This window comes from Lipotes vexillifer, unplaced genomic scaffold, assembly GCF_000442215.2.
Source record: "Lipotes vexillifer unplaced genomic scaffold, Lipotes_vexillifer_v1.1 scaffold634, whole genome shotgun sequence".
Classification (NCBI taxonomy): Eukaryota; Metazoa; Chordata; class Mammalia; order Artiodactyla; family Lipotidae; genus Lipotes; species Lipotes vexillifer.
The window spans coordinates 324,091-344,411 of record NW_006781096.1 but is presented as its reverse complement, the minus strand read 5'-3'; the positions used below and the strand labels follow the sequence as shown (position 1 = coordinate 344,411).

At 51.3% G+C, this 20,321-nt stretch overlaps 1 protein-coding gene across 2 annotated transcripts in view; it reads right to left on the bottom strand.

Moving 5' to 3' along the window:
- TMEM63A (transmembrane protein 63A) overlaps positions 1–20,321 on the bottom strand; it is a 33,637-nt gene that overhangs the window by 8,458 nt on the left and 4,858 nt on the right. Inside the window, exons 3-15 of one of the 2 annotated variants that reach the window (XM_007454470.1) lie at positions 19,663–20,018; positions 16,592–16,671; positions 14,544–14,607; positions 13,560–13,597; positions 9,565–9,707; positions 9,239–9,290; positions 8,714–8,822; positions 7,852–7,922; positions 5,772–5,852; positions 5,463–5,586; positions 5,237–5,370; positions 3,764–3,901; positions 2,197–2,350 (exon numbers count right to left, since the gene is read on the bottom strand). In XM_007454470.1, coding sequence (XP_007454532.1) covers positions 2,197–2,350; positions 3,764–3,901; positions 5,237–5,370; positions 5,463–5,586; positions 5,772–5,852; positions 7,852–7,922; positions 8,714–8,822; positions 9,239–9,290; positions 9,565–9,707; positions 13,560–13,597; positions 14,544–14,607; positions 16,592–16,671; positions 19,663–19,848 — 1,374 coding nt within the window. In that variant the 5' untranslated portion in view covers positions 19,849–20,018. The remainder of the gene's footprint in view (positions 1–2,196; positions 2,351–3,763; positions 3,902–5,236; positions 5,371–5,462; positions 5,587–5,771; positions 5,853–7,851; positions 7,923–8,713; positions 8,823–9,238; positions 9,291–9,564; positions 9,708–13,559; positions 13,598–14,543; positions 14,608–16,591; positions 16,672–19,662; positions 20,019–20,321) is intronic. The other variant, XM_007454471.1, reaches the window with a different exon arrangement.

Genomic DNA, 20,321 nt, shown 5'->3' with positions numbered 1-20,321 from the left:
GCTTTATTTTTCTTTTACTTTTTTTTTTTTTTTTTTTTTGCGGTACGTGGGCCTCTCACTGCCGTGGCCTCTCCCGTTGCGGAGCACAGGCTCCGGACGCACAGGCTCAGCGGCCATGGCGCACGGGCCCAGCCGCTCCGCGGCACGTGGGATCCTCCCGGACCGGGGCACGAGCCCACGTCCCCTGCATCGGCAGGCGGACTCTCAACCACTGCGCCACCAGGGAAGCCCCAGTGCTTTATTTTTCTTATTTTTATTTTAAAAAGATTTTTGGCCACACTACGTGACATCTGGGATTTTAGTTCCCCCACCAGGGATCAAAGCTGTACCCCGTGCAGTGGAAGCACAGAGTCTTAACCACTGGACCGCCAGGGAAGTCCCTGCATAGCTCTTTAGAGTGAAGAATGCAACTTCACATACAACTGAACTCCACTTGTCTTACTGACCAGAGAGATAACCTCCTCCATTCCCTATAGAAAGCCAACAACGGACGCCAAAGGAAGACAGAGCACTGACGGCCGGGGCCCTTCCCCAGCCACCTGCCCACTCAGCTCCCACTGGCCCAGTCGTAGCTTCCCAGACCTGCTTCGTGTTTGTTCCCAATCTCATCTATGCCTGTTGTACTTGTTATTGCAGTTACACGGTTCGATTAACTTATTACCTTCTCGGATAAAATGAGCACAGCAATAGAGAGATTTCTTTGAAAACTAAGTTGGATACATTGGAAAGACTTGATAAAGGCCAATTTCTCAAAAACGCTGCTGAATTAGATGAGAGTGAATTAACTGTAAAAGACCAAGGGAAATGAAATCTAGGAGGGTTCTATACTTTGAACGGCTTTGCAAGTATCTTTAAGTTCTTGCTTGACTGTAAGAAACCAAAACTAGAATCACAAACAATGAAATAAGCATGTGTTTTATATAAAATACACAAAGGGGAAATCAACTCAGCAGATCCTTCCTCAGAAGAACAGGCCTTGACCACACATCAAAAGACTGGCAAAGGGCTTCCCTGGTGGCGCAGTGGTTGAGAGTCCGCCTGCCGATGCAGGGGACGCGGGTTCGTGCCCCGGTCCGGGAGGATCCCGCATGCCGCGGAGCGGCTGGGCCCGTGAGCCATGGCCGCTGAGCCTGCACGTCCGGAGCCTGTGCTCCGCAACGGGAGAGGCCACAACAGTGAGAGGCCCGTGTACCGCAAAAAAAAAAAAAAAAAAGACTGGCAAAGGAATAAACACGTAGATGCTTTAAATCTAAACAAAACTTACATATTTTTTATTACCTATTGAGTTATTTGATCATCACAACGGCCCCATGGGTATGACATGGCACAGTGTTACAGAGGACAAAGCCAGCTTTTAGAGGAAAACCCAAGGCTCAGAATTCATCAGCTAGGGAATGGCAGATAGAGGACCAGGCCCTCAGGCCCCCCAGCCCACTGTGCTTTCCCAGAGTGTGATTAACCAAATGCCAAGTGGAATTGAAAAAAAATAAAGGATGTGGAGTGATATTTCGGCAAAGCCAATTATGGGAAGCCAAGTAGATGCCATTTTAGGGAGTGTTCAGCTGTTATCAATTCATCTAAGATCCTTCAAAATCATTCATTACCTATCTAGAATAAGTAACTTTACAACAGGATTATCAGAAACTGAAATATAAAAAGAAAAACTGAGTCATGACCCTGCCACCCCAATCAGAGAAGCGCTTTGCATTCTTTGCTACCCACTCCCCGTAGCAGCCATCCTGCACACACATCACTGGCACATCACTATAACCACTGCTGAGAGATAATTTTATATTCTGCTTTTATCGTAAAACCCCATGTCTGCCACAAAGTCTATACAATTTTTTAATGGATGCTTAACAGTCTGTCAGACTGAATATACCTCATTCAACTCAAATTACCCCTACTGTTGAACATTTAGATTCATTCCACTGTATCTATGTCTCTATAGTAACACATATACACACACATATACATACACATACATGTATACATAAAGTATATACACATATGTATATCTACATAACGTTACTATAAAGACATTGTAATAAATGTGGCCATGCCTGCTCAGGGGCTTAAAAGCACATGAGCCGAGTGACACGGCCTCCTGGTTCAGTGGCCCCCACGGCTCTTGGTCTCATTCCTCCCCCATCCGCCATGCCCTCTTCGGAGAGGCCCTGCAGAACGGTCACTCACATTTAGCGCATGGATGGGTTTGGTGACATTGAACTTGTCCATGGTGGACAGGATGATGGAGGGCGTGGTCAGGAAAAACAGCCCCAAGGAGAGAGTGAAGTTGATGCCCAGCCATTGGAACCACCAGCGGAGGCCCTGGATAGAGAGGTTCTTCCTGCAGAGGGGAGGACACAGGCCTTGGAGGTTTATCTCTCAGGCTCTGGCCACCTATGACACCTTACAGTGCCCACGGCTTGGGTGAGTCAGAAGGTCAAATTTAGGCAAGGCAAGAGACTAGACTGAGGGCTCTGGCTGAGGGCCCATCTTGACCTTGGGAGCACAGGCAAGTGTCCTGCACTGACCTTCAGCTATAGGAAGGTCGAATTTGGGGTCCCTATGAGCTCAGAGGGAAAACAGGTTATCTGCAGCTAGAGTCTGGGAGCCAGAACCTACTCGAAGAGATGCCATGAGCCCCCCAGCAGACCAAACAAGGCTCCAACATGGCATTTTTCAGACACACTAAAGACACGTGACTCCCCACGGGGCCGTGAGCTGTGGTGTGAGCTGGAGGGAGGCGGAGGACAAAAGCGAAAGGTGCAGCTGGAACCCGCCCTGGCTTCTCACCCCACCAAGAGCAGACTGAAAAACCAGTCCCAAGTTCAGAAAGCTCAGTGAACCAAAGAGCAGAATTGCCAGGGGCTGCAGTACAGCCCGGTGGAGATGAGCACCCAAACCCTGCTCTGGACCAGGATCTGAGGCCAGGCTGGACGGCGAGCCACGCTGGGGCCTCTGCCGTGCTGTCCTCACCCTCGGCATCGTGCTTAAGGCTCCTGTGGACACAGCTCAGCTCACCAGCTTGTGCCCCAGGCTAGAGAGGCGGCTGGCACCTAACCCAGGGCTGCACTGTGTGATACAGCAGCCTCGAGCCACAGCAGGCTACTGCATGTTGAAATGTGGCTGGTCCAAACAGAGACGGGCCAGAAGTGGCACATATACGCTGGATCTCAAAGATGCTACGTATGAAAAGGAGACCGTAAAACATCTCAATTAAAAAAAAATTGATTACATATTAAAATGATAATATTTTAGATACAGAGGGAGACCTCTTATTAAAGTTAATTTTAACAGTTTCTTTTACTTTTTTTCTTTTTTTTTAAGACCTGTTTCTTTGTTGTGGTTTTTTTTGGTGTTTTTTGGCCTCGCTGTGCAGCTTGCAGGATCTCAGTTCCCTGACCAGGGAACGAACCTGGGCCATGGCCGTGAAAACCTGAAATCCTAACCACTAGGCAACCAGGGAACTCCCCAGTTCCTTTTACTTTTTTTAATGTGGCTAAAAGGAAACTTAAAATTACATACATTGCTCCCATTATAATCCTACCAGACACTGCTGATACCGGGGAGAAAGAATGGAGTAAAGTCCTGGGTGTGGACACACCACCCACCCCCATCACGCCTCCTACCCCCTGCCCAGAGGGGTGCAGGAGGGTACGAGTGTCTCTCTGAGTGCCAGGTCACACCTGTGCTTCCAGGTGACTTGGGCAGCCCTGCAGGGGCCCCATTCCCGCCCCTTGCCGGCCTGGGGGCTCACCAGCAGATGTCTTCGGGGTAAGCGGCGAAGCTGACCGTCCACTTGGAGATGCAGAGCTCTCTGCTGTGGGAGGATGGCTGCGGGTCACTTTTGCACTGAAGGCCCTGACACTTGCAGGCATTGAAGTCCTTCAGGATGCTGCCAGGAAATGTAGAAATGGCCAGAGGGTCCAGACCCCTCGGGGTACCATGTACCCACACAGCAAACAGGACCGTGTGAGAGCGGGAGCCCCATGGCACAGGACCTTTGCTTTATTATTAGTTTATTATACTTACGCTATAATTAGTGCTATGAAAGAGATGCCATTCTTAGCACATTATGTGCAGAATTTTGCTGAATCCTCAGGACAACCCTCTAAGCCGGGGATTACCATTCCTATTTTACAGATAAGGAAACTGAGGCTCTCAGAGTTAGGTTTTGCACCCTGTCTGTCTGACCCCAGCTCCCATGCTGTTGGCATTGCCCCAACATAGGGCTCCTCCTTGCGGCCCCCTTCTGCCCTGCCCATGAAGCTGGACATCCCGCTGCCAGGCCCGGGGCCTCACTTTTCCACTCCCTCACCTCTTCCCAGGCCTCACTTTTCCACTCCCTCACCTCTTCCCAGGCCTCATAGCAGCATTAGACTGCATCACCTACGACTCCCAAGATGCCCCTCCCTAGGACTCCCACCCCCACCCTCTCCACTCCTTCCCTCTTCAGTCTCCCACAAAGAACCCACCAGCGCCCCTACTCCTGTCTCAGAACACCCTTCCTCTTTGCACTGGCCTCGACCCCACCCCAGCCTCGCTTGAGAGTCTGCAAGCCACAGCCAGGAGTCCGTTCCCAGGGTTCACGATGCACCAAGCAGGGAAGGCAGCGGAAGGAGGATTTGCTGGGCCAACTCCTTTCCGTCTCCCTCTCCCGACCCCATCCCCTGCTGCTCCCCAGGCGAGACGACATGGAGATCCCAGGCATGAGAGCGTTTTAGGAGCTACAGCTCATGCCAAGGTGCACTATGAAAACCCACTCCCTTGGGCCGGGCTCTCAGCAGCAGTGAGCATCCTGGAGTGCCCAGAGGTATTCCCCCACAGCAGTGCATTTGTAGGGAGACGGGAAGGCCACGCACAGAAGGAAGATCTGTAGTTCCAGAGTGGGTACATGAAAGAGGGTAGCATCCACCCCACCTGGTGAAATGCTGGGTCATAGAGGCAATGGGATCCCTGGGGCAGCTGGTGAGAGCCCGGCAGTGGGGTAAGGCCATATCAACCCAAGAGGGGCTCAGCTGGAATCACCCATGCCCAGCTGTCACACAAACATCAGCCAGGCTCACCAAGGGAGTGGGTGTGGATGGCTGCCCCCAATCCCAGCCACACCCGCCGAAGGAGATGGAAATGCTACAAACAAATCCCAGCAATGGCGGTTCCGCAGTACCGTCTCTATCCAAGAGGGAAAGCAATTTATCTGGAGGCAGACAAGGAACATGCCCACACTCACTAGGTGGCCATGGACTTTTCCTGGAAGGTGACGAAGGCCATCCCCAGGGGCTGGTCCTGGACCCTGCATTCCTCTTCTGTGATCCTCTCCATCAGCCTGTCCTTCATGCGCGTGTAGTAGGAGATGGCGTCCTCCTGCCAGAGGACACATCCCCTTGTGATGACGTGGCCCTGTGCAGGTCTCGGGGGACCCAGCGCCCACGTTCCTGGGGGGTGTGGGTCCTCACCCACTCACACCCCTGCACTTCACAGCAGCAGAACTGGCCGCAGGGCTTGGGGTTGATGAAGGTCTGCTGGCCTGTCTTCATCTGCAGGTTTGTGTAATAGGTCAGGCTCTTCTCTGTCTTTTTTCTGCAGTGGGAGGGACAAACTTCAGACTCGCAATCCTGTGGTGTGACTCACAGAGCCACTCCCCTCCTTTCCTCGCTAGGGTATCCGAGGCCATAAGGAAGGAGGATGGCATCTCAGAGGGAAGGAGTCAGAAAGATGCGGGCCAGCTCAGCCCATGCCCGCCCACCCTGCCAGCCCTCCCTTACCTCTCCCTGCACAGGTAAATCAGCTTGGCCACGTTGTAGCACAGCTGGACCTCCACCACTTCACACGTGGGATACGCGTCCCTGTGCCCAGGGCAGATCAGAAGAAAAAGATAGCCATCGGAAAAGAGAACCCCCCCAGGCAGGAGAGACCCCCCCAAGACTCCAGGGGTGGCAGAGCAATTACACTGCTCATTTCTGTGCCAGGGAAGACCTCTTCCCTCTTTGTCTTTTACCAAAGGGGGAAATTTTGAAATGTAATACAAAGAGGTCTTTTTAAATAGCATGAAAGTAACTGCCTGAAACTGACAAGTTTATACCCACTTGGCTTTAAACCAGTCAGTACTCCTGAAGAAAAAAAATAACACTATTCATTACCTCCTCCACCCATGCAAAGGAGTAAATTTATTGTTTGCTCTAGGTCATTTCTACTCTGGACCATCACTGAAATCCTATTCAGTCTGTGACCCTTTTGAAGATCACAGACCTTTTTGGTCTCATGAAAGCAAAGGGCCCTCAGCCCAATAAATGCTTTAACTTATTTGATCCTCACCATACCCTGTGAGGTTTGTGTCCCCATTTTACAGATGAGGACAATATGCGTCGGAGAGGTAAAATGACTTGTGCCCAAGATCACACAGCTAGTGAGTGTCTGAGCCAGGAAGTGAATCCAGGCGGCCCAGATCCAGGACCCATGCCTGTACCCAGTGTACGATGCTCCCTCACCATATACGCAAAATCCTATGTGCAACTCCTGGGCATTCCTGAACCGTGTAAATCCCCACCTACTACTTGCCAGGCACTGGGATGGAGCCTGGATAAGTTTACATTTTAGTGAGAGAGAGAGACACACAGCCCACAGACATGTCAGGCAGACAATTTCAGGTCCCATTACTGCGGAAGAGAACAATGGTGTAAGCATCCCTGCTACAAGGCAAATTCACACATCAATCCCCACGGGTTGCAGCAGTGTTCACTAAAAGGGCTGCCTGAAATAGGAGAGAGTGTGATTCAGTGTTTGTAACGGGAATGAGAAGACTTTTTTTTCTCTTTAAGGTAATATATTAAGTGGAGCTACTGTTTCCAAATGTTGCCTAACAGGAAACTTTGGGGAGCTGTTTCAAGGAATAGAGAAAAATGATTCCAGTACCCAATGTTTATATATAGAAAAATATTTCTAAAATACTTAGAGTTTCTAAAAGAGAGGTTAGTGAATAAATTTTCAACATTCATTTTGCAATTCTGTTTATACTAATAATTTGCTTAGCAAGTGTTCTTCATAAATAGTGCAAAGCCAAGCCATAGCCAACCCCTAATCCATACTACAAATTAATGACTGCTGATGAGGAATGAATACAGACTGAAACCTCAGCTCCCTAGCCCAGGTTCAAGTCCTCCAGCCCAGGGTCCTGGGCCCCTTCCCGGCCCCCTCTCCCCCGACCATCCCCTTTCCTGAAGCTCCATGAGATGCCCTGCATTCATCGCACCATACACACAGTTTCCTTCTCACAGTAAGGCCCTTCCTCTAGCCTCCACCTGCAGGTAACCCCAGTGCAGGTGCTCAGAGGAGGCTGCTGGAAAGGAGGTTCTGCTGGGAGAGCCGTGAGTGAGCTCTGTGAGGACAGGGCTCCGTACCCGGAGTGCTCACTCAAGAGACACGTGCTGAGCAGAAGAATGAACCACGAAATGCAGAGCGGAGCCCAGGTCCCTCCCCGCCTCCAAGACTGGTGTCTCTCGGGCATCTCTTACTCTGCAAAGCTGACGCTGAGAAGCCCAGGGTGAATCCTTTTCTTTTCTTTTCTTTTCTTTTTTGGCGGGGGATGTGTGGGCATATCGTTTCTATGAATCTTTTTTTCTACCCCTGAGCTCTCAAGATGTTTATCTGCCCCACACCCTGGCCTGTATTCTGGCTACTGCGTTCACGTGGGCAGCCGTGGCTGCTGGCAGAGGACGTGCCGCCCCAGCCCAGGCCCTCACAGCCCCAGCAGAGCCTGCCCAGAGCAGCATCCACGGCTCTGTGGCTGGGCCAGGTCCTCCTAGGGTCTCTCTCCCCTTCCCTCCCAGTGGAAGCGGCCCTGCGCACCGGAAGTGGCTCTCCACTGTCTCCTTCTTTGCGTCTCTGGGGAGTCCTGTTATGAACAGGGTCCGCCTCACCTGCCGGAGAAACACACCAGGGAGAAAAGTCACCAGGGCAAGCCAGTCTGCCAGGGGGACACCCTGTTCAAGCTTCCTCAAGGAAGACGATGGGGACTCAGAGGCTCAGGTGCTTGCCTTCCCGGCCTGACAGAGCCCTGAAGTCTCTTCTTTACATAGCACCTTCTTCTAGGCAGTCAAGAATAAATTTCCAGGGAATTCCCTGGCGGTCCAGTGCTTAGGGCTCTGCGCTTCCACTGCAAGGGGCACGGGTTCGACCCCTGGTCAGGGAACTAAGATCCCGCATGCCACGCAGCGTGGCCAAAAAAAAAAAATATATACATTTCCAAAGCGATTTCGATGAGCCTCCTTTGCATGACAAGAGACTGAGAAAGAACCCCGAAAGGGGAAGTGACTCAAATGAGGTCACACAGCAGATCAGAGGAGGACCCAGGCCTGGAACCAAGTAATAGAAACTCCCTCTCCCCCCATCAAGTTATGGGCTACAATGAGAGAGGGAGCTGCTCTCAATTCAAACTTCTTGGAAGTTACTTAGAATCAGTAACTACAAGCCCAAACCCCACAAATCTAAAGGCTACTTGGCAAAATGGGGGGGAGTAGCCAAATCCTAAAACAATCTACCGGAAAAATAGTTTTAATGCCGACGCTGAGCACACGTTTGCAAGCCTGAGGCCCCGCCTTACCCTCACTGCCATCGTGGCGCTGGGGAATAAGCCTGGTGCCACTCCTCCCCAGCTCCCACCTGAGACCCTCCCCAGCACGTGCCCAGCCCCCCACCGCCCCTCGCTCACCAGGTTCTCCTCTTTGTACTTGATGGACTGGGTGTGGTGCCGCATGAAGCCCACGGTGAGGATGAGGTAAAGGATAGCGAAGATGGTGTGCAGCCAAAGGAGGTCGTTGCTGCAGGGGAGGGGAGGGACACCACCTGCCATCAGGGCTGGGCTCCCAGGAAGGGAGTGAGGGCGCAGAGCTGGGCTTGGTTACCCTCATGGCACTGAGCTGAGGGCCAAAGGCTTCATCACAACAGATTCCTCCAACAGAGGGTGAGCGGCCAGTGCCCTTTAGGGAGGGCACTGTCCTGACAAATGAACCCCAGCTCCACGGGGCCCTCTGTGTTTCCTAAAACCCACTGCAAAACAACAGCGGCCTGGGGCGTGTCCATGCCCATAGCCCAGCAGCGGGCACTAGCGGCAAAGAGGCTTTCAGACATTAACTCGCTCACTTTGGACGACCTCTGGCCTATCCCGGGCTCCAGAATCCGCCCTCTCCTTGGTCTCACCCATCAGCACCCTCACGCCCCACAACTTCGAACTCACTCAGTCTGTAGGTTTGCGATGGTCGTCCTCCCAAAGCTGTAAGGGTCTTTGTCTGCAGAGAAGCACAGATACTCAGCTGCAGGGTCACACTAGGGAAGGGTCTTCCTCCTACTTAGATATTAGGGGCCCCAGCTCTTGGCCCAGGTTTGGGGTGGATTCTTCTCCAGATCTTTAAGCAAATGGAAAAGTTCAGAAAGTCACCCTGAGACCTTCTCACATCTGAATTTGAGCATGAATCCTGGGGTTCTGATCCACCACAATGAGGCCCTTTCCCCAGGGCTGCTGCTCTGCCTGGGCCCAACTCAGGCAAGGTAAGGAGTCCTTACCCAGCAAGCTCCCCGAGAGGTTGACAGGCAGGATGACACACAGAGACAAGAAGCCGACCACCACCAGCAGGAAGATGATGTGTCTCTGGAACGACAGGTAGTGGATGGCGTCCTCCCCACACCACTCCAGGATCTGGTCATCTCTGGCCAAGACACACATGGAATCCTAGTGAGTAGCGGTAACAGGCTGGGCCCTTTGGGCCTTGCATGGATGATCTCATTTAACCCTCATGACCGTCTGTGAGGCAGGCCCCAATTTGATCTCCACTTTTTTAAATATGAGGAAACATGTACAGAAAAAGCACATTAACTTTTTTTTTTTTTTTTTTTTTTTTTCTTGCGTTATGCGGGCCTCTCACTGTTGTGGCCTCTCCCATTTGCGGAGCACAGGCTCCGGACGCGCAGGCCCAGCGGCCATGGCTCACGGGCCCAGCCGCTCCGCGGCACGTGGGATCCTCCCGAAACGGGGCACGAACCCGCGTCTCCTGCATCGGCAGGCGGACTCTCAAGCACTGCGCCACCAGGGAAGCCCCAAGCACATTAACTTTTACGATCATCCAGCCTGTAACAGCAGAGCTATGACGTGAACTCCAGAGCCTGCCTCTCAGCCCTCGCCCCACACTCCTGGATGAAGGAACCTGCCACTGCTCCACTTTAGGTCTCTGGAAACATCTATGCCCACGTTTGTGTGTAAATACAATTATCCCTCAGCCCTTTCCTGCACCTGTGGACAAGCAAAGCCACTGACAAGAGGGCTGCTGAGAATCTCCTGAGCAAAGCTGTGTGTGTCCAGGCTCATGGCTCCCACCCTTTCTCCCATCTCCTCCTCAGGGGAACTGGGAGACAGAGGTGGAGCCACTGCTTTATTTTATTTATCTTTGAATATTTATCTATTTATTTGGCTGTGCTGGTCTTAGTTGAGGCGTGTGGGATCTTCGTTACCGCGTGCGGACCTTCATTGCGGCACGCAGGATCGTTAGTTGCCACGTGTGGGCCCTTTTAGTTGTGGCACGCGGTATCTAGTTCCCTGACCAGGGATTGAACCCCGGGCCCACTGCATTGGGAGCACAGAGTTTTAACCACTGGGCCACCAGGGAAGTCCCTGGAGCTACTGCTTTAAACATTCTAAGGCTCAGTCCATCCTGCTGGCCCTGCCTCTTCCCTGTGTCCCTGCTGTGGCCCCAGAGGCGGGCGACGACCTGCTCCACCCTTTCCCACCCTCAGTGCTGTATTTGGAGGCTCCAGGTCATTTGGGGACCCAGAAAATTCTAGGTTCTGACAGCCAGGCTTCCATGCTACAGAGGGAGACGGGGAGGGGGGTGTCTCCTGCTTTCCCACTCTCCTGACAGGGAGCTACCCTGAGGATCCTGCTTCCAGAGGACAGGGAAAGCCCTGCACTGGGAAGAAAGAGCTCAGGGAAGCAAGGGCCACAGCATAAAAAGGCAGGTGTGAAAGGTGTGGCGCAAGGGCTCTGCAGCCAGACAGACAGATCACAGTGGACTCCAGCTCAGCTGCCTCCAGAGAGGGTCACAGCACCCACCTGAGGCTGGGAACTAAAGCAGGGAGGCTACTACCCGCTAGCTAGCTGGTCACTCAGCAGGTGCACAGGAGGCAGTGAGGATCCAGGCCCAACGCCGTGCCTGGTGCCGGATGGATGCTCGCAGTACGCTTGCTAATGTTACTCCTTTTTACTGCTTACCTGGAGGACAAAGCTCTGCCACTGACTACACTGTTTTCACTTCTAAGTAAACTACCAAAATTCATATACTTTGCCACAATACGTGCTTACTAAACAAACACTGGTGAAGATTAAAACCCATAAGTGGGACTTCCCTGGTGGGCCAGTGGGTAAGACTCCACGTTCCCAATGCAGGGGGCCCGGGTTCGATTTCCGGTCGGGGAACTAGATCCCACGTGCACGCCGCAACTAAAAAGATCCCACATGCCGCGACTAAGACCCGGTGCAGCCGAAATAAATAAATATTTTAAAAAAATAAAACCAATAAGTGAGCAATTTTCATCAACAATTTTTTCTTGAGATACACCTCGAATTTCCCTATCTTTCTGGGAAAGGCAATTTGGAAGGAAACTGAGAGGCCTCTTTAAATGTCAGTTGTAACGCTGGGCGTGAGCAGCTGTTAAAATTTAATTGCAGGGCTTCCCTGGTGGCGCAGTGGTTGAGAGTCAGCCTGCCAATGCAGGGGACACGGGTTCGTGCCCCGGTCCGGGAAGATCCCACATGCCGCGGAGCGGCTGGGCCCGTGAGCCATGGCCGCTGAGCCTGCACGTCCGGAGCCTGTGCTACGCAATGGGAGAGGCCACAACAGTGAGAGGCCCGCGTACTGCAAAGAAACAAAAAACTTACAATTTTGTCACAAAAAGATCTAGAGTATCTAAATAATCCTTTATCTATTAAAGTAACTGAATCTGTTATTTAAAAATTACACCAATGAAAATTGGAAGTCCAGATGGATTCATGGGTGATTTTTTTCATATATTTAAGAAAGATATAAAAAAAAAAAAAAAAAAAAAAAAAATTTAATTGCAGCCTTTAAAAAAGTCAAAGGGTAGTCCTTTCTGTGGCAGGAACAGAAGAGAAAAAACAATGGGAGTTGAAATGGAAAAATATGTCTGATACAGCATTAAAATGACAAAGCAGAATACGCAACTGTATGGGTATGGGCTCACTCAATGAGAAGTGAGGTCCACGCAGAGAGGGCTGAAAGGGGACATGGAGTGATAGAAACAGTGGCTATGGATTGCGGTGCAAACCGTCAGCAGCCTTTGCTAGTTAACGTGAAGATGATGAGTCAAAGTTTCTGGCTTTGCCCCACCCGATCGACGCAGAGAGTGGGGGGCACAGCTCAGGGTAGGGGAATGGCCTGAGTCCCAACCAGCGGTGCCATGGGGAGTGGCTGAGCAGAGGGAAACATGCCAAGGGCATCTTTCAGAGGTAGGGATAGGGGTGACTTAAAATTTCTTTCTATGAATTCTGTTCTGTACATGATGGATTTTTGCACAGAATATGCATGACTTCCAACACCCGGAGGAAACACTGACATGATTTTGGAGTGGGCAGGGAAGGGCGAGGCTGGCAAACCTACCTCTCCCAGCTTTGTCCCCTCCTCCCTCCCAGAAACCTCCCCTCCTACTCCAGACCAGAGTTCACTGGTTTCTTCTGCACAAACTTCCTCCTGCCAGTTCCCCTGGGAACAACTCTCACCGGCCTGGACTCTTTACAACACGCTCACGCGTGTGAATGCATTTGAACTAGACAGAGCAGGTGTTATTCTCAGCCTGCTTTTATAGTTGGGGAAACTAGAGCCCAGAGAGAGGGACTTACCCAATGTCCTAGAACTATCACATTTCATCACTTCTAGGATGTCATTTCCATATTTCAACACCTTTGAAATGGGGGGCACCCTGGGATCATAGCCAATCACAGCATAATAGGAAGCATTTTCTCATTCTTGGTGCTGTGCATATTACAACCGTGGTTTCTCTGATAGGATGCAATACGGCCGCAGGCAGCAGAGCTGAGACTCGCAGCTTGGCTCTGCCACCACATGCAAGGAGACTAACTGGCTTACAATCACCAAGCGCCTCTTTCAGGATTTCTCTCCAAAGGGCCCAAGTTTTAAGAAAAAAAAGAAAACTTTTAACCAAATGAGCTGAATATATTAAGCAATCATTATTTCTCCACTTTTCACTAATTCAAAGACATGACACTGCCTAGAAGAGCTTCCATCCAAATATATCCGTGTTAAATAGTATGTCGATATAATTCCTGCCTAAAGCAAAAAATTAGCTTTAATTAGCTTCCACAGGGGCTCCCTGGGCCACCTTTATTCTCAGCCCCCAAGTATAGCTTTGGGTCTGAACTGAAAAGTATCTGAGAGACTCCAGCTCAGGATCAGGCACCTGGGCGGACTGGCCGAACACCCAAACAAACCCACCCAGACAAAGACACCTCCAGCCACCCGCGCTGTACTCACTGCAGGCGGAAGATTGCAGTCAGCCAGGGGCAGCATCCCTGGAAACAGAGGACAGGGATTAGCTTCCAACAATCTGTTTTTTGGAGGCAGATATAATCATCATCTTTGACTTTAAACAACCATCTAACCTCCCGTTTTATAAAAAGCAGTGCTCTTGTCCCAAATTTAGCAAGCAACCCTCTTGTCCAAACGCGACAGAGTCGGTGTGTTCCCAGTCCTCTGTCACATGCATCCTGTGCCTGGAGATCTTGTGAACGCCTCTCAAGTTTTGACAATTTGTGGAATTATACAGGCTCCTGGGTCAAATGGTGCAACTTGAATGGAGAGCTGATGAAAGTTCAAGGCTGCTCTGGAGAAGCTGATGGGGGCTTCTGTTTGTTTCAAGATGACTGAATGAGATGCAAGACAAAAGGAAGGAACCAAGCCCACTCAACTGGACAGTTCCTTGGGGCGGGGTTTAGAGAGGGAAAGGGTTTCATGGGTTTTAGTGTCCATCGTATCTCTTCAACTTGATAGCCCTTAAAGCTGGACTACCAGCTGGGAAAGACAAATATTTGCTCGCCATTCATTTGACAGTCATTTAGCACCTACTGGGTGTCAGGAGGTGGGGAACAGGGCTGGATAAGATTTGGTTCCTGCCCACAGCTGGCTCATAGGCTAGCAAGCAAGTCAATAATTAACTGTCACACAAAGTCGTTAAGTATGATAACACAGACAAGAGCTGTAGCCAGGTGCCTGAGAATTAATCAAAGTCTCACGATCCTGGGTCACCCAGCTGCCATCTTTGCTGTGGTATTTCCCAAGTTCAGGTGTCTTTGTCAAAGCAGAGAAGAGCTCTCACCAGCACGTGCCACTCAAGGTCAAGGGTATTGAGTTAGCGGCTCAGCAGGAGTACAACCGCCCTCTCCCTGCCAATTCATTACTGCCCATCCTTGCAAGCCCCCATCCCGCAGCCACAACCATACCTGCCCCTTAAATACCAACCAGCTCGCTTTCAAAGTCCTGCTGCCCTGAGGAGGAAGATGACAGTCTCTGGAATCTGGACTCACTAGAAACACAAAAGGGAAAAATGGCAGATAATCCTTTTAAAAGGTCTAAAAACTTATGTCTAGTATCTCGCTGCCTCTTAGAGCTCAGGACCAAAGCTACTAGTGCTCGGTGGCTGGGACAAAATATAACTCACCCTGTGAAAACTACAGGCAAGGGCATCGACCATTCCAAGGTTCGGTGAGACATCAAACTCTATGTTACGTGGGATGAATAACAGGGGGTCAGGGCATCAGTGGACCATCCTGTGCCCCACACCCTTGAACCTCAGCCCTGTGACTGGTCTATGTAAAGTGACTTCAAAGTGTTGCCTGTTTACAATACATTTCCCAATATAGCAAATAAAACTTGGAATAAATACTGTATTTTATCAAATCTAAGACACCACTGGTTGTAAAGGGCACAATTATTTTTTGAACCACTGAGGAGTAAAGGATGCTGTCAATTAACCATGATCACCATCGATGATAAGTTGCACCCAATTTCATAGATGAGAAAATGCCAAAGATGCGCATTTTAGACTTGATGAACTGGGGCATTTTACATTGCTAGTTTGGGCAGATCCTTTCTTCTGAGTAACCCATAAAAACACCCCGTGCGCTGTGAATTTGAGGTGTTTGCAATATGCTACGTTTTGCTTTTCTCTCTGTTTTCCTACTCCTGGCTTCACCATCCCACTTCTCATGGCATAAGGCCTGGTGAAGCTCAACTTTCAAAGCCTTTCCAGAGAACTGCCTCAATTGACCTTCATGGTAACCCTACGGGCAAGAATAGGCAAGAGGAAACAACCCAACGAGCTCAGGGTCCTGACCAAGATGACACAGCCACGGAAGTGTGGAGGCTCCTGATTTCCAGGTGCTCTAGTCTGTTGTAGTACTCAGCCCTCCTAGGAGTAAATGTGCCAAAATTGCACAAGGTGTTTCAAAAGTTCCCCCCCCAAACAGTCCAAGGCTGGCACACAGCTGAAGCAGAGGCCCCAGCACCTTACCCCAAGGTTAATACCCTTGGGCTACCGCAAACACCAGGGTGGAGACTGTGGGGAAAGAAGGTGCATTTACAGACACCCCCATCGCCCTCCTGCACAGACCGCATTTCAACACGGGAACCCACTGAGGAACAAGAGTGCGGGTCTGCCTGCGGAGCCCCCGGGGAGGCTTGGGCGGGACAGCCCGGGCCAGTCTCTGTTTCCCCAGTCGCTTCCTATTGCTGCATCTGGCACAAGATCCTGGGGTGAGGGACAGCTAGTTGGAGCTGGAAATTCCAGTTGTGCAGACCTGGAACTCATTCTCCCCCTTCAGGTGACGTGCGCAGAGAGCCCAGGGTGGAGGTGGAAGGACGTGAGTCCTGGCCAAGGCAGTCTGTGCTGTGTGACAGAGCGTCCGAAGCGGGCGGATTAGGGCCACTGGCTGACCCTGACCCAGAGGAGAGGAGCGGCTCACCTACAGCCCTGCTGCCCTTCTCAATCCAGCGCGCCTCATCCCCAGCCCCGAGCTAATTAATCTTAGAGAAGATACACCTGAAAATGTCCAAGGCGAGAAAGCAAGCTGGCATCCTCCTCAGCTGATGCTGAAAGTCTTAAGTATCTAAGGCAACTAGATTTCTTCCGTAGCCTGAAGCAGCTGGCTCACAGTCAGCCAGCTCCAAGCCCCAGGGGGAAGCTGGGTGTGTGGGCAATGGTTTTCTTACGGCCACCAAGAAGGTACCAAAGGCTAATCTCACAGGTCTGTGGTGAGGAGTAGAGAGAACAGTCTCTGGTACAGGCCTGGCAGACACACTAATGAACACAATCTAATACGAGCATCATGTGTGGGCTGTGCCTGGTGGGCTTCACAAGCCCCCAGCCCCATCCCAGCCTCTGTCTCTGTCTCTGTCTCTGTCTCTGTCTCTGTCTCTGTCTCTGTCTCTCTCTCTCTCTCTCTCTCTCACACACACACACACACACACACACACACACACAGACACTTGACGTAACGAGTCTTTTTTACCTGTTTGCTTCTGATACCAGGGCAATGCGGCCATAATCCCAGAATTTTCTTCTTATGATGGAAAATACCAATATTAAAAACTAAAAGTAGAAAAGAAATCAGGTCTTGTAAAAGCATATTGGATGACTTCTAATTAGGGGCAATTGTCTTAGGGGCAAAGCCCGCCCCTCCCCCAAACCCCCACCCCCCACCCCCGGACTCAGGAGGGCTAAAAGGGCCAGAGAAGGCATGGAGCTGCCCAAGGCCACACAGCTCAAGGGCTCAATGCTGTGCTCACCCCCTTCACCAGCTCCTGTCCCCTGTGCCCAAGCCACAAAGGCTGTCAACACTGACACGGAGCTTGCCCCGGCAGCCCCCTAGTCAAGCACTCAGGTCCTGCTCTTTTAGTCTCAAGGCAGCCCTGACAGCCACGGCCTTCCTAAGCCCTGGTTTGCCTGCAGGGTCTCCTGAGCAGGAAGGCCCTCACAGCAGCCCTGGGGACCAGCTCCCTCCTTCACTTTACATAGAGATGCATCTTTCATTACAGAACAGAGGTAGCAGAGCTCCTGGAAGCTGAGCCAGAAGTGGTCAGATCTTTATCTTGAGTTTGGTTCTCCTGGAGGCAAGCCCTGGGGACGCCTGGCGCAGAGCACGCGCGGGGCCCTCGGCAGGCCTGTGTGCCCAACAGCAACGCGAGGCACTGGACTCAAGTCTAACCCCCTTTCCGCTCTAAAAGTCTGTCGATTCTAGACTGTCTCCTCGCTCCCTCCGTGTCCACCTTTGCAGGTCCTCTGTCTTGCTCCTGCCTGTCTCCCCTCCCTGGACAGGCTCCCTCTCTTCAGGGCTCAGCGTTTTAATCAGTATATCCCTGCCTGCCCTAGTCAGGAACTGTGGTTTTAAATGTGGGTTTTGCGTAAAATAGATAGCTAGTGGGAAGCAGCCGCATAGCACAGGGAGATCAGCTAGATGGTCTGTGACCACCTAGAGGGGTGGGATAGGGAGGGTGAGAGGGAGGGAGACGCAAGAGGGAAGAGATATGGGAACATATGTATATGTATAACTGATTCACTTTGTTATAAAGCAGAAACTAACACACCCTTGTAAAGCAATTATACTCCAATAAAGATGTTTTAAAAAATTAATGAATGAATTGGCTAAATGGAGTTTATAATAAAGAACATTGTATATTTTAATAAAAAAGCAAGAAAGCAAGCAAGCAGGCAAGCAAGCAAGAAAGAAAGAAAGAAAGAAAAAGAAAGAAAGGTTGTTGAAGTTAGTGAGCACCCAAAGCTGTAGTGAATCAGGGTCTCCTACACTGAGTTGCACATGCAGAAAGGGAACATGAAAACTGGCATTTTCTCCTTCCTATTTGTCCGTGTTGGACATTCCCTTTATTCACATCATGATACTCTTTCTGGTATTCCTTCATGCTTAAGCACAAATAAACTTGCTCTGTTTCTCAAGATATAAAAATAAAATAAAATTTAAAAATGTGGGTTTTGGACCCCAGAGGGGCTGAGTTCCAGCAGAATTTTCTCAAGGTGAATCTGGAAGTTGGTGATATATTTTCAAAGGCAGGTGAGTCCTGCTGTCGGATAAATATGAAGGTGGCTCGGCAAGTGCCTGTCCTCTGCCCTGGCTGCTGCTCCCTTGGCTCGAGCGGTGTAGACATTTCCCACGCATCTCTCTCCTCCAGGCCCCTCTGGCTCTTCGGTGGGTCCCTTCCTCCACCCCACCCCCAATCCCCGTAACTTGCTGCAATACAAATCCACCCCCACCAGCACACTCCACTGGAGAGCTACTCTCTCTTCTCAACCAAGACATACCCACCCCAGCCTGCCTCTCCGGACTTCTCTCCTTGGCCCAGACCCTCCCCTCCCTGCAGACGCTGGATCACAGCTCTAGGGCCACCCTTCTCCATGAATCCCACCAACCCTCAAATCCGTCACCACGCTCCTGCCTACTCCCTCCTCCCAACCAAGGCTGGTAGATATGACTGTTCTCAACCTACAAATGGGTTTTGGCTCCAAGACGTGGGTTATTCGGCACTTAAAGAGCCCTTTTTCGTAAAATCAACATGAGTAGCACACGGGTTCCCACATCTGCCCCTAGAGGACCAACAAATGTAGCAAAAGTCTAAGGCAACAATTTAGACTTTAATCCTAGGGAGGAAAACGCAAAGAGGAGTTAGGACTCCCTTTCCCTCTTCCTATGAACATTTTTCCCCCCAAGCAAACCTGGGTTGGATACCCGCCTCCTTCAGGGACGGGGGCCCTCGGGCTACCCTAAGCCCCTTCCCCAGGCCCCCACCTAACCTCTGGCCCAAAGCAGTCCAAGGGGTCTACTCCCTCCGTCCCCTCTTACCCTGTTTAATCAGGTGGTCTCCACTACATGGGAGGAAAAGGTGACAAGAGGGACCAACCATCCCATGGGCACTTGTCAAAAGAAGGTGCCCCTGAGCCCCAGTAAATCTCACCTAGCATGTCTGAGCCAGTCTAGGGGAGAATACGGCATATTTCAAATTGGGTTGGGGGGGGCGGTCTTTGGGAACAAGGAGGTCTGAACTAAAGAAAGGCCACCTATGAGGGTCGTCACTGATCTCGCCTTTCCCCGGTTTTCTCCTTTTCTCGTCTGATCCCCTAAAGGCCCAGGGACCCCAGTGGGGAACAGGGGGGTGACATTTATAAATTGGGAATTGCAGCTACTCTAATGCTCATTCACATCTCTCATCCCTGTGGACTGACCCTTCCCAGGGGCCTTAGACACATGACAGGCTGATAACTCAGTAACAATGGTAATAATCAAAAGAATCGCAATGTGTATTCTTTACATACATTGCCTTATTTAATCTTGTCCCAGAATCTTTGAGGTAACAATTATTACCTCCATTTACAGAGCAAAAATCTGAGGCCTAAACAAGCTATGTAACACGCCCAAGGTTACAGAGCTGCAAAGTAGCAGAGCTAGGACTTCAGCCCAGGGATGTCTGCTGGCTCCTCACCTGAGTTTCCCAGAAAGCCCTGGGGTGGCAGGGAGTTGGGGGATGGAGGTTAAACAAACAAATAACTGACACGATTCCCAAGGAGTCTCACCAGGAAGCAGCTGACGTCTATGAACAGGACAGTGGGGATGCCACCGAAGGTGACCCCCTGGAGCACGGTGCTGTTTTTGGCCGAGTTGTAGCAGTAGGAGTCATTGGGTTGGTCCCCGATGCCCAGCCGCTGGCGGATGGCCACTGCCCTGGATTGCCACAGCTCCAGGAATGGGGAGTCAGTCATCGTGCTGGTCCTCCCTGGAGAATGGGACCCGGCAGAGGGTCAGGGCTCCAAATCTCCCGTGGTTTCCCCAGCCAGCGCTGGCAGAGCCAAGGGCGGGTGTCTCCTCCAGGGGCTGGTGGGGCACAGGGATCAGGGAGAGGCAGACACTGGCCCCGAGTGCCCGGCAGAGTCTAAAGAGAATAGCTCCATTGTGGGAACAGCCCGGAGGGTCAGATGCACCGGGTGGATGGCTCACCCAGGACACGGCTGGTTGCCTCCCCAGCGGGGGGTGAACAGGAGGACAGGGGAGGACAGGAGCTGCTGTGGTGCCTGCCTAAGGGGTGCCAAGTTCCTCCAGCCTCAGGGACGACTGCCAGGAAGTCATTCCTGCAGCGGGACCCTGGGAGGTCCAGAGGGCAGGCAGGGGAGACCAGGCAGGGCACAGGAATCAACAGAGGAGGAGGAAGAGTGTCCAAGTGCAACTCTTTTTTTTT